This window comes from Gadus morhua, chromosome 5, assembly GCF_902167405.1.
Source record: "Gadus morhua chromosome 5, gadMor3.0, whole genome shotgun sequence".
Lineage (NCBI taxonomy): Eukaryota > Metazoa > Chordata > Actinopteri > Gadiformes > Gadidae > Gadus > Gadus morhua.
The window spans coordinates 19,237,137-19,250,655 of NC_044052.1; the positions used below are offsets into that span (position 1 = coordinate 19,237,137).

The window sequence follows — 13,519 nt, forward strand, 5'->3', positions numbered from 1 at the left end:
CTTCGGGGGTGGAATCCCCATCACCCACGAGGACCGGTCTCTCCGTACAGGAGCAACATGGCTGGGAGAGCCCCGAACGAGTGGAGAAGCAGGCTATTTAAGCCCTGCTTCTCCACCTGTTCCTCAGGTGCTCTGCATCTCCTTAATTGGCCCGGGCCGGGTTGCCACAGTCATCATAAATGAACAGTTATGACAAAAACGATTTATCCCTGCTTTGATTTCACTTCCCTTTTCTCTGGCCTGGTTCAAATACAATACTACTTGATGGAGAGAGTTGGGGAAGGACTTTACAAAACAACCCGTTTATGTATCAGCAATCTCAAACGATTCCTACATGTGGTCCCTTGAGATTAAATGAACGCTCCACCAGTGTAGAGGGTGATTCCATAGTTTTGTTTTTATTATCAAAAGACAGCCATGAAACAAAATCGATTTGTATAAAACATAAATCACCTTATATGGCTTATTTCACGTTTCTACAGTAACAATGGAACTCTTATTGGTAATTGCAATACTTGACACTTTCTTTAGGAAATCTAAACCGGAAACCAGCTTCTGGGTGTTATTTGGATCAAGTTCTGGCTATTATTCTTACCAGCTTCTTGATATAATTATTAGGATATTTTCAAATTTTGGGCAATCCCCAGTGAGTGTCACAGAACATAGAACAGATTAAGGCATATCCTGACCGAAAGACTATTCGATCCCCCTTTTCCAAGCGATTGGCAACACGATTGTTCCTTTATCACTAATGGAGTGCGTTTCCCAACCTCTTCAGTCGAATGATAGTACAGGCCATCAAGAAATAGAAAGCTCAGGTTGACTCCCGGCTATTTTACTACCATAACAGCTCTTTGTCAGCCATCCCCTTTTCATTCATCTTTCTTCAGAAAGAATAATTCAAATCCTGCCCATGAATTTAAAATGAAGTCATCTGAAAACTTTCGTGCGCGTCGATCCCAGCGGAGTGCAGCGTGCGTGGTCGTGCGTGCGTGTGTGCGTGCGCGTGTGTGCGCGTCCCCTGCACTCCTGTTCTGCACATGCTGCCCACGTTGCCTGCCTCCTCCAGGGGGTGGCTGCCTCCGGCCGTCGGGCCCCCCCCCCCCCCCCGGCCGCGGGCTCAGACCTGGCAGAGGTTGTAGCAGGCTAGGGGCCTCTCCATCACCTGGTCGCGGTCCACCTCGTACACGTAGTCGCAGCGGTGCGACATCAGCGGGGCCTCCGACATCGTGACACTCTGGTTCCCGAAGGAGATGGCCGTGTCCCTCTATATAGACACACACACACACACACACACACACACACACACACACACACACACACACACACACACACACACACACACACACACACACACACACACACACACCTTAGAAAACCTTTCACCTTGCCAATGTGTAGAGTAAATAGTCCACCCACAGCCGGATATAAAGAGCAGTTATAGTCACCATGCTCTCATATTAATTCAGTCTTCTTGTCAGCCTCAACCTCTCATCTCATCCCTCTCAGCTCAACCTCCTCTCTGACCTCCACCTCCTCTCTCTCTGACCTCCACCTCCTCTCTCACTGACCTCCACCTACCTACCTCCCCTCCCCCACCCCTCCCTCTCTTACCCGGTTGGGTCCCACTGTGGTGTTGGCGGTGGCGGCGGCGGCGGCGGCGACGGCGGCCTTCTCAAAGTCCTTCTTGCACAGGTGGGCCATGATGCCCGCCGCCAGGGCGTCGCCCAGCACGTTGATCATGGTGCGGAAGCGGTCGCTACGGAAACCACAAAGCTCCAATTCAGGTGCGTGTGGAGCGGCGTGTCGCCGGTCTTTGATTGGTCGATTTTATGTGACAATTTCTTTATATAAAATATGAAACAGCACTCTGTGTCACACATTGAAACACACAAATAGTCAGGGATGACTAAATAAAGCCCAAAGGCTAATTTCCATTGTGGTCCCAGGTTTGTTCTTTAAAAAAAATAAAAATAATAATAATTCTTTCTTTCTTTCTCTTTTAATTCTCACTGCGGTATTCCTGTGCACCTCTGCCGTGGGAGCCCGCATCTCCCTGGGCAGTAACACCTAAACGGCTGATTATGGTCCCACGTTCACGTAACGCAAGGGGTTTACGGACCCCTTACGTCCTCGCGGACCCTCCTTTGCGTCCACTGCAAGGGCCAGACGTGCGCCTCCCAAAAATTGTAACCTTCCGCAGAGGCGATGCAGCAGCAAGGGCTGTGATTGGTCCGTTCACTAAAACTCGACGCAGAACCAAATCAGGAGCGTCTGCGTGGTCCTTGTGTTGCGTGACGTGGGACCATAATCAGCCCTTGAGACATCCTCTCTTATCCAATCATAAGACCTCATGGCCACCCCAGTGTGGTGCGCCGGGCCGTGGCCCTAAAGGCCGAGGCCGTCACTCACAGGACCCAGTCGATGGCCACGATCAGCGTGATGTCAGCGGGGGGCAGCCCCACCGAGGTCAGCACGATCACCATGGTAACCAGGCCGGCCTGGGGAATCCCGGCCGCGCCGATGCTTGCAGCGGTCGCCGTGATACTGGGGGGGGTGGGAAGAAGAGAGAGAGACAGAGACAGAGACAGAGAGACAGAAGAGGGAGAGAGAGGAATTTACATTTCCCAGAGGAACATACATTGAATTTGGAGTTTTGATTGTTGTCGTATCGTGTCTCGACATAGTTCACTTTATGCGACAGACGATAGGACTATCACCCCCCAACTCCTCTCTCTGACCTCCACCTAGCCTCTGACCTCCACCTCCTCTCTGATCTCCTCCTCCTCCTCTCTCAACTCGTGAGAAAGGTCAAAGGTCACCTCCTCACCTGATGGTGACCAACTGGCCGAAGTCCAGCTCGTACTCGTTGACCTGGGCGATGAAGATGGCGGCCACGGCCTCGTACAGCGCCGTGCCGTCCATGTTGATGGTGGCGCCCACGGGCAGCACGAAGCGGGCGATCTGCCGGTCCACGCCACAGTTCTCCAGCAGGCACTTCATGGTGATGGGGAGGGTCGCAGAGCTGTAGGGGGGGGGGGGGAGGAGAGAGAGAGAGAGAGAGAGAGAGAGAGAGAGAGAGAGAGAGAGAGAGAGACAGAGACAGAGACAGAGACAGAGACAGAGAGAGAGAGAGAGAGAGAGAGAGAGAGAGAGAGAGAGAGAGAGAGAGAGAGAGAGAGAGAGAGACAGAGACAGAGACAGAGAGAGAGAGAGAGAGAGAGAGAGAGAGAGAGAGAGAGAGGGATTCGATCATGCCACCATCAGGGTAAAAACGAGCACTCATTTTCTTAAAGCAAAATCCAGGGAGCAAGTTTCGAGTTCTTAAGACTTGGGCGAGTTTCGTCTGGGAAAAATCCTGAAAAGCTTGGAGACAATTGGAAAGGGGACATCATCGAGGGACTAGAATAGCTCGGGATAATCCTACATTTATTTTAAAGAATAATTCCACAATGCCTTCCACTTAGTAATGAGCGTTCGTGAGACGACGGTGAATACAATGTGTGGAAGATGTCTGCTGGGTGAGGAGGGGGGGAGGGGGGTCTGCTGGGTGAGGAGGGGGGGAGGGGGGTCTGCTGGGTGAGGAGGGGGTGACGTGTCTGTGGGAGAGGAGGGGTGAGGGGGAGGGAGACGTGTCTGTGGGTGAGGAGGGGGGAGACATGTCTGGGTGAGAAGGGGGGAGACATGTGTGTGGGTGAGGGGGAGGGAGACGTGTCTGTGGGTGAGGAGGGGGGAGACGTGTCTGTGGGTGAGGAGGGGGGAGACATGTCTGGGTGAGAAGGGGGGAGACATGTCTGGGTGAGAAGGGGGGAGACATGTGTGTGGGTGAGGGGGAGGGAGACGTGTCTGTGGGTGAGGAGGGGGGAGACGTGTCTGTGGGTGAGGAGGGGGGAGACGTGTCTGTGGGTGAGGAGGGGGGAGACGTGTCTGTGGGTGAGGGGGGAGGGAGAAGTGTCTGATTGGTGAGGAGGGGGGGGAGACGCACCTGGACGAGGTTGCCAGGGCGATGACCAGCGCCTGCAGCAGCCCCCTGATGTAGGCGAAGGGGTTCTTCCCCGTGAGGACGTAGAAGAAGAGCGGGAGGAGGATGAGGCCGTGGACGAAGAGGCCCGCCAGCACGGTGATGAAGTACATGCCCAGCTTCTCCCCAAGGTGGGCCGGGTCGTGCATGTCCAGGATCTTCCCCGCCACCAGGAATACGATCCCGAACGGGAAGTACCTGGAGGAGACAAGGAGCTGTCACGAGGAGGAGGAGGAGGAGGAGGAGGAGGAGGAGGAGGAGGAGGAGAGTACCTGAGGGGACCGGACCAGGAGCTGTCAGGAGGAGGAGGAGGAGGAGGAGGAGGAGGAGGAGGAGGAGGAGGAGGAGGTGGAGGTGGAGGAGAGTACCTGAGGGGACCGGACCAGGAGCTGTCAGGAGGAGGAGGAGGAGGAGGAGGAGGAGGTGGAGGTGGAGGAGAGTACCAGAGGGGACCGGACCAGGAGCTGTCAGGAGGAGGAGGAGGAGGAGGAGGAGAAGGAGGAGGAGGAGGAGGAGGAGGAGGTGGAGGTGGAGGAGAGTACCTGAGGGGACCGGACCAGGAGCTGTCAGGAGGAGGAGGAGGAGGAGGAGGAGGAGGAGGAGGAGGAGGAGGAGGAGGAGGAGGAGGAGGAGGTGGAGGAGAGTACCTGAGGGGACCGGACCAGGAGCTGTCAGGAGGAGGAGGAGGGAGTTCCTAAGGCGGACGAGACAACACGCCATCAGGAGGAGGAGTATGGGGAGGAGAAGGGGGGGCTAGTGTGGAGGAGAAGGAGTGCTTGAGAGTTCAAATAAAATCCAAACTTAAATAATATACACATTTGTCATTTCTGGAAAAAAAAGAATAGATTGAAATCGATGATCGGGTTTGTTTTGAAAAAATCTGAGATTTTCGCCCAGCCCGCCCTAGTCGACTGGTAACCAGACGGTTGCTAGTTTGATCCCCGGTGTGTGAATGTGTGGCGCTCCGTGATGCAGATCCCCACATGGGCCGTGGGCGTGCCCTCCCGCGCGTGCCCTCTGGGCTGTACATGCCAACGGCCCGTTACGTGTTAGTTTCATTGGCTTAGCGGCACGCTAAGCCGCTTAGCTTGACCCACCTCGCCACCGCCGGGCGGCTGCAGGCTGCAGGTCAAAGGTCAAGGGATCATTAGGTGATTCTCTTCCTTTTTCCATCTAAGTCTGGGGAATTACCGTGGAATTACGTTGGTTCTTTTCGCCACTAAAATTGCACCTGGTAAAATGACCACCACCCATAGCATAGCGCAGCTAGCCGCAACGTAGCAGCAACACCCGACGTTTAGCCGCCGGATCTCTCCAGGCTAATGCCAGCCGGGTTTGCGTGATCGTACTGACGTATTCAGAGGGATTGTAAGCCTGGCCGTAAAAAGATATTCCTGTATTTTGGTATGCATTTGCATATGATTTAGCTCGACCCGGTTTAAGAACGAGATCGGCTACACAGAGCGATTCAGACGTTCTCAAAACGTGTCGAGCTAAATCATACCAAAACACAGGCATATTTCTTTACGCCCGTATTTTTTTATTTGCATATTGTTTTGTGCATTGTGTATCGGTCTTATACGTGTTTTTCATATTTTTGTTGCCATACCGTACTCTCGCGTTTTTATATTATTGCCGTTAAACATTTATTCAGATCAATCGCTGAATTACTAATTCTGAGGCCTTCAAAATAACAGCGTTTTGCTACCTTCGCAGAGAGTCATATTTAGTTATTTATTCAACGATTTTGTCCAAAGCTACGTCTATGCATACGTTTTTAGATCCATGCCATTAACGAGAGGGTTAAGCCTTGCTTATGGAGGTCCCTTCAGGTGGACGGCAGACGTTGGGGTGTGAACCCACAACCTTTGTGTGTGCTGGGAGGCGAGCGCCCTGACCGGAACACTTCCTGCCCTCAGCCGCTTATCTCTAGAACAGATCCGTCCTTCTTAATCCCCGAGCAGCCGCTGGTTGATTGGTTCTGTCTGTTGTGTTGTTTGTTGTGTTGTCTGTCTGTTGTGTCGTCTGTTGTGTTGTCCCTTTTGTTGTGTTGTGTTTTCTGTCGTGTACAGTTGTGTTGTGTGTCTGTTGTGTTGCGTCGTCTGTTGTCGGCGTGCGCACAACACGGTTGCCAGCCAGAGTGGCCACGCACCACATGGCCGCGTTGATGATCTTCATGACGCACTCGTTGATGCACTGGCACACGTTGACCAGCGGCGCGCCTCGCTCGCCCATCTTGCCCAGCAGGAGGCCTGGGGAGAGAGAGAGAGGGGGCAGGATGTGATGTCACAGAGAACCTCTGTGAGTTTCTTACTTTGGCTTTGTGAATGGCTGTTGGTTTCCTTGTTCACATCTGCGTTTGTTTGCATGTGTTCGCGTGTCTTATTTTAATTTGTGTGTGTGTGCGCACATGTATAAATATATATATATATATCTATATATATCTATATTCATATAGATATATATATATATGACGCCATACATACATACAGGTATATGTATGTACTGTATGTATTAATGTAGGATTCATGTATGTATGTATTGCATGCATGCGTGCATGTGTGTGCATCTATGTATGTGTGAGAGTATATACATATGTGTGTGTGTGTGTGTATATGCATGCGTGTGTGTATGCATGTCTGTGTGTACATGCATATGTGTCTGCATATGCATGTGTGAGTATACAGTATATGTGTGTGTGTGTGTGTGTGTGTGTGTGTGTGTGTGTGTGTGTGTGTATACGCATGTGTGTGAGTATATGCATGTGTGTTAGCACATGTATGCATGTATATGCATGTGTGAGTATATACGTGTGTGTGTGTGTGTGTGTGCATATGCATGTGTGTGTGCACATGCATGTATATGCATGTGCATGTGCTTCTCACCCATGGTGGCGGAGAAGATGACGATCCCCAGCACGTTCATGCCCTTGCTGTTGCCGGGGATGATCTTGTACTTGATGTTGGGCGCCGGGGTGATCTCCAGGAACACGGGGTGGCCCAGCTGGGGGTTGTGGTAGTCGGGCATCACGTACACGTAGTTGGCCTGGGACTCCTTCCCGCTGTCGGTCTGCACGATGGGGATCAGATCCGTCCGATACTGCGGCGAGGGGGGGGGGGAGGGGGGGGGGGGGGGGGGTCAGAACGATGACGTCATTTAACCTCGTCTGATGCTTTTTAATGAATGAACTGCCCCGAGTCTGCATGTGTGTACGCGTGTATGTGTGTGTGTATATGTATCTGTGTGTGTTTATGTATATGCATTAGTGTGTGTATATGTGTGCGTATGTATATGCATGTGTGCGTGTGCGTGCGTCTGTGCGTGTGTGTGTGTGTGTATACATGTGTTTGTATGCCTGTGCTGTCCAGGGTCTGTAAGCTAGCCTCCCGGCTAACTGACAAGGTTACAGAGAGGTTTTTCATTTGTTCTCTCTTTGCCAAACAATGAATGAGAACTAAATGAAACATGAGGGTTGGACTTCAGAGGAACACTGAGCCGCTCATAGCTAGCAAGACTTCTAACCGCTCACCTGTTGAAAGGTTGCTTCGATCAAATTGGACGGGATCATATTCCTGTAATAGAAATGACACAATACTGTTCAGAACGATTTTATGATGTTGTCAAGGCTGATAATCTAATGTGAATAAGTTGCATGATGATTTCCTGAAGGTTGTGATACATTGAATTTACAGTTGTTATTTTGTGAATATCAGTTATCTATTAGACATGACATCAATGTCTGTCAAGTTAATGCATATGTGATTCCTTAATCTTTGCACACGATTTCCGTAAGCAATCAGATAGAAGAATGATTATAATAAAATAAAGATATGTAATAGCTATGCATTTGATACACACTTACGTTTGTACCTTCTCCGCCACATTTTCAACCAAAGAACAAAATATTAACCCCACCCCTACAAAAGGTTTTTTTTATAAAGAAATAAAGGTTTTATAAAAAGGGTGTAAAAACCTGCCGAAAGTGGCTCAACTGAAGGAAGAGTTTTACAGAAGGAAGAGGACAGACCCTGAAGCCCGAGGATCTCTCATGCCCTGTCTGTCAAGCCCGTAACAGGACTCAGACGCAGCCCTCCGTTGTGGCTGGACCACCCGAGCACTGGACCCTCTGAATTTAATACAGTCTGAGGAGGCCGAACAGGATCGCTGTGTGGATGAATGACACCCGCTAAGGGTGTAGCGGCGAGGGCGTTCAGAGAAAGCATAAAGGCGCACAGGATGACGATATGGCCCAATCCCATTTCTACGCCTTACCCCTCCCCCTTGTTTTGAAGGGGTAAGAGTAAGGCCCAATCCCATTTCTACGCCTTACCCCTCCCCCTTGTTTTGAAGGGGTAAGAGTAAGGCCCAATCCCATTTCTACCCCTTACCCCTTCCCCTTCCCCTTCCCCCTTCCCCTTCCCCTTACCCCTTACCCCTTACCCCTTCAAAACAAGGGGGAGGGGTAAAGGGAAGGGGTAAGGGGTAGAATTGGGCCTATAAGGGCCCCCTTGTTCTGGGTCAAGCTGTAGGTCGTAGGAGTCCCAGGACGGACCTTCTCGAGGTTCCTCTTGAACCGCTCCCCAAACCTCAGAAGATATAAACATACCGGTCTGGGCATAACATTGGGCATAAAACTTTGTGTTGTTGTAACTATGTATTGCTCACTTTTTCATTTTAATTTTACTGCAATGTAGACAAGAGCCGGACGCTCACCAACGACCGTGGAACCATGCTTTGTTAGGCTTAGTTTTAAACAATGACAACTGCCCCCAGGAGCTTTTGGTTTTAAAATCATTAACCTTCTTCTAAACAGAAGCTGAGACCGCCAGTTCCAACCTTCAGCTGAGAAAAGGTTTTTTAGAATCCTCTCTGCGTAATATCTGCGGCCGTCCTCTGAGGGTTCACGTTGGGACATTGGCAGGGATTAAGGGATACCCTCTGCACTGAACACTTTGTTCTGTTGTGGGGGTAGTATGTGGTTTTATGAGGTATTATACAGTCCATCCTACAAACCACTGCCAAGCCACTTAGGCTTATACAATGAACACTAAGAATGGATGGTCATCTCCACACTGAACGTTAAACACATTTTCTTCATGCCCTATTTGGTGGATATAGAACATATACACAGTCTGATTATCAGGACAGGTGTTGGAACACTAGTCCACGTGTGGGAATGGCAGGACACGGATATGACAGGTGTTTGAATGCCAGGACAGTTGTTTCAATGCCAGGCAGGTTTCGGAATGCTAGATGAGTGTTGGAATGTTAGGACATGAGTTGGAATGTTAGGACATGTGTTGGAATGCTAGGACAGGTGTTGGAATGCTAGGACAGGTGTTGGAATGCTAGGACAGGCGTTGGAATGCTAGGACAGGTGTTGGAATGCTAGGACAAGCGTTGGAATGCTAGGACAAGCGTTGGAATGCTAGGACAGGTGTGAGGCAGACAAGGGTCGACGGGGCCAGGTACCTGATGAGGTCGAGCAGGGCGTCCGCCGAGGTCATGACGGGGCCGGAGCCGCCATGGTGACCGGACTCCTTCTCCGAGCCGGTTCCCGGGTGGATGATGAGCACCAGGACGATACCGACGATGACGGCGATGAAGGTGGTCCAGAGGTAGTAGGTGATGGTCAGGACCCCCAGCCGGCCGCTGGCCTTGGTGTCCATGGCAGACAGGCCGGACATGAGGCTACAGGGGAAGGAAGGTCTGGTGGTTAGGGGGGAGGGACTTCCCTTCGTATGGACAGGGACAGGAAGGTCTGGTGGTCCGGGGGGAGGGACTTCCCTTCGTAAGGACTCGTGTTCGGACAGGAAGGTCTGGTGGTTCGGGGGGAGGGACTTCCCTTCGTAAGGACTCGTGTTCGGACAGGAAGGTCTGGTGGTTCGGGGGGAGGGACTTCCCTTTCGTAAGCACAGGGACAGGAAGGTCTGGTGGTCCGGGGGGAGGGACTTCCCTTCGTAAGGACTCGTGTTCGGGCAGGGGCAGGAAGGTCTGGTGGTCCGGGGGGGAGGGACTTCCCTTCGTAAGGACTCGGTGTTCGGACCCCGAGCCCAGATTCTACCCAGAGGAATATTTGAGCAGGATGACGGCTACATACTCAGAAATGGTCACTTTCAAGTCGCTTGGATAAACACATCTGCTAATTGACCAGACAGGGGATCAATGAGTAGTCGGAGGTAGGAGCATTGGGGGGGGGTCCAAAATCCTTTCCGTTTTTGGACTGGATTTCAGTCTGATTTCTTTTTTAAATTCGGCTCCCAGTGAGGGTATATAATTCACTTTCCATTCGCAGCATCAGCATATTGACTTAGCGTTGTATTGACTTAGACTTAGCCATCCAGGCATTGAAGTTTGCGTGTCACATGGTATTTCAGTCCGGCCGGGAAATTATTACGGCCCTACGTTGTTCAGAAAGCACAACCAAATCAGAGGGACTCTCTCGTGCTAACCTCTTGTCTTAGTTCAGTCGTAAGTGTAACAAAAACACCTTCTCCTATGAAAAGTGCAGATTTTCATCTTTTAACATTGATATTCAGTCTCGGTTGACTCCAAGGCCACCCGTTCCTTGGGTGCCACAGTGTTATGAAGTTTATCTCGACTAAAACTCCCTCTCATGATGGTAAGGTGGTGGGGGAGGGAGATGGATGTGTTAGGGTTCAAATCTAAATTGTACTGAAAGCCAATTGTTTATGGCTCATGCCTGCTTATGGGAGAAAGTCGATGCATAGAACCTATGTAGTGAGGTGACGTGCTGCAGCCTATCAGATAGACGCAAGACTTTTTACCAACTGCCCTAAAATGTATATTCATCAGCCAGCTAGAACCTTTCCTGATTCAAAATCCATTAATGCATTTACAAACCCTATTTTTAAATGTTGACAGGTTCGGCTGGGGACAGCTGAGGCTGCCAGAAACGGGGGCTCTCCCCGGACGAAAGGCACAACTGGTCCCCCTACCCTATCGCTGATTGTTCCTCTCCTCTCTCCTCTTGGGAGAGGCTTTCAACGGCCAGACTGATGGTCAGAGAGAACGTGAACGTTCCCCGCGGCTACGCAGCCGTAGACAGGCTCCCCCGGATCACAAAGCTGTCCTGTTGTCATATCAGCGCGGTACCTGGAGGTGATGAGGGGCAAGATCAACATCTTCAGCATCCTCATCAGCAGCTCTCCGGGGAAGGAGAAGTAGATCTTGGCCTGCAGAAAAGCAGAGATTGGGAGGATCAACTGAACCATTTATATTAAATTCTAAAAGTGTGAAATGTGTTTGATTTATATGTTAGATATGCATGGTATCCACTTTAATTCATGTTTGTTGCATGATATAACAACGGTGCTCTTCTATCGATGGTTTTGATTATGCTAACGTATTGCCAACGTGTTGCTAACGTGATGCAGACGGCGCCCTGTGATCGTTAGTCTCCCGCCAGGTAAGGCCCTCAGTGGTGGATGAGAGCCAGTTGTAGGCCTACATAAACCGGTTCAGTAAGTGAAAGCTCACCTAAAGAACATAATAATAATAATAATAATAATAATAATAATAATAATAATAATAATAACAATAATAATAACAATAATAATAGCCTACACAATTCAAGGCATCGCTTTAAATAGAAAATAGTAAACAATCGAACAATTCGAGCGAACGATGTGAATGAAATTTAAAAGGGTAAAAGTAGCCTATATTTAACAATTAAGTCATACAGCCTCAATGTGAAGCACATGTGTTGTAGGCCAGGGGATCTGCACATAATACCAATATTTCTACGTATGAAAGTATATAGCTGTCACACACTTTTTATCTATGTAGGACTGTTATATTTGTATCCTAAAACTAACTATTGTGTATGGTGATCCTAATTATCCCTAGAGGTGGGGTGGTGGGGTCGGATGCCTATGTAACAGAGTCCATGACCACAGAACCCGAATTGCTACAATCACGATATTCTACTTTACTTTATACAACATTTTAAACCCGAATCGCCCATAAAACATTTCAGCTTTTCCTGCATCCATCCATCTATTCCCACCCTGTCGGTCTACCAGGCCTTGGAGGTGGGGACAGTATGCGCTCTGTCGTACCTGCGTGGAGAGGTTGAATGACCGCAGGAGGAAGCCCAGCACGCAGCCCGTCACCACGGCGAACACAGACAGCGTCAAGAGGCCGTTCCGCCGGCAGTAGTCCTTCACATACTCCCTGACTTTTACCGACACCATGTTCCTAAACATCCTACGTAACATCTCCATGTCAAGCTCCTCGTCTCAATAGTCCCTCGAAAGTGAGGCAGCTGTTTGTATTTCAGGTGAAGGGGTGTGTGCTGGAGGGTGTGTGTGTGATGCTGTCTGTACGTTCTACGTGGGTGCAGTTGGTAGGTGTGTGTGTGCTCGTATTGCGGTCCAACTTTACACTGAAGGGCTCAACCAGCCGCAAATAGGAAGCACCGGCTAATCAATTCCCTGTACATCGTGGGGCTAACAGGATGAGCATATTAAGGGCTAAATGCATCCATGCGTGCTTCATGACTCTTCAGCCGGTAGCTTCAACTCTCAATCATTTGTTATGATTACTTGGAACCACATGCCTTTCGTTTTCGTTCCACTCATACAGACCGTGTTTCATTATCTATTAGCCTTACGTTACAATGACCCAATTTATTTACACTTGTGTTATGTTCCACTGGTATTTCTACCAGTGGAACATAAAGCTGGGACACAATGAACAGTGAGTTATACTTTCAACGAAACTGCACATTATTTTCTACTTCAATAACCTGAAAATATACAAAATTATAATGATAACAATAAGCTGTAACTAAGTAATAAATAATAAGGAATTGAAACTTACTAACTAATAATAATGACAATGAATTGATAGTGCGTTCTCACCAATTTACACCTACAACTGTCGCAAGTTTATCTGTCACACATTTACTTGTGGTAGGCCTACCTTTCGTACACAGACCTGGCCTCCACTCAGAGTATTGTAATTGCGACCTAGACACATGTGCTGCCACTGTTTTAAACCCATCAGGCAAGCGAAGGAAAGCCTGTTGCATGTTGTGTGCCACAAGACAAAGGCTAATGAAGTAAAGACACAATACTGTTTGTGTGAGTTAATGTTTTATTACCCACATGAATCCAACTTTACTGAATCAAACAAAACCTAAAACGTAATCCGCCAACTGGTCAGAGAAGTATTGTTGATTTATTCGCCAGAAATAAAATAATAAGCAATGAGCAATATGAAAAAAATAATAGAATCTTTAACATCCACTTAAACGAGTCCAGAAAGCATGGAAAGAGGGCATTCTCTTGCGCTGTAAACACTGGGTTCTGTCAGTGCCGTGCCATGCTAATTCGGAAGGTAGGCTAACCACGTCTGCTAAGATCAAGGAGTCAAGACGTGTCAAGTTAGCGGCCAAGCTAACCTCGGGACAGCTCAATTCTTTGCAGTCAGACAATGACGACAGACGTCACACGTGGTTGATCCCATAAAGTC

At 49.4% G+C, this 13,519-nt stretch overlaps 1 protein-coding gene across 1 annotated transcript; it reads right to left on the bottom strand.

Annotated features, from left to right (window-relative positions):
• Positions 1-372: 372 nt before the first annotated feature.
• Positions 373-12,440, bottom strand: slc1a8b (solute carrier family 1 member 8b). The gene is made up of 11 exons (XM_030357279.1): positions 12,103-12,440; positions 11,138-11,217; positions 9,494-9,712; positions 7,551-7,593; positions 6,907-7,120; positions 6,174-6,273; positions 3,986-4,219; positions 2,831-3,025; positions 2,413-2,547; positions 1,615-1,759; positions 373-1,267 (listed from the first exon to the last, which is right to left on the bottom strand). The coding sequence occupies exons 1-11, from the start codon at positions 12,265-12,267 to the stop codon at positions 1,121-1,123; spliced, it is 1,677 nt and encodes a 558-aa protein (XP_030213139.1). The 5' UTR covers positions 12,268-12,440; the 3' UTR covers positions 373-1,120.
• Positions 12,441-13,519: the final 1,079 nt, after the last annotated feature.

Excerpts from the sequence above, each read along its gene's own strand:
- slc1a8b (XM_030357279.1), bottom strand. The coding sequence starts at position 12,267 with ATGGAGATGTTACGTAGGATGTTTAGGAACATGGTGTCGGTAAAAGTC. Across the intron at positions 3,026-3,985 it reads GCCCTGGCAACCTCGTCCAG|CTCTGCGACCCTCCCCATCA; the intron begins GTGCGTCTCCCC and ends CCCCCCCTACAG. Across the intron at positions 1,760-2,412 it reads GTGGCCATCGACTGGGTCCT|CGACCGCTTCCGCACCATGA; the intron begins GTGAGTGACGGC and ends TGGTTTCCGTAG.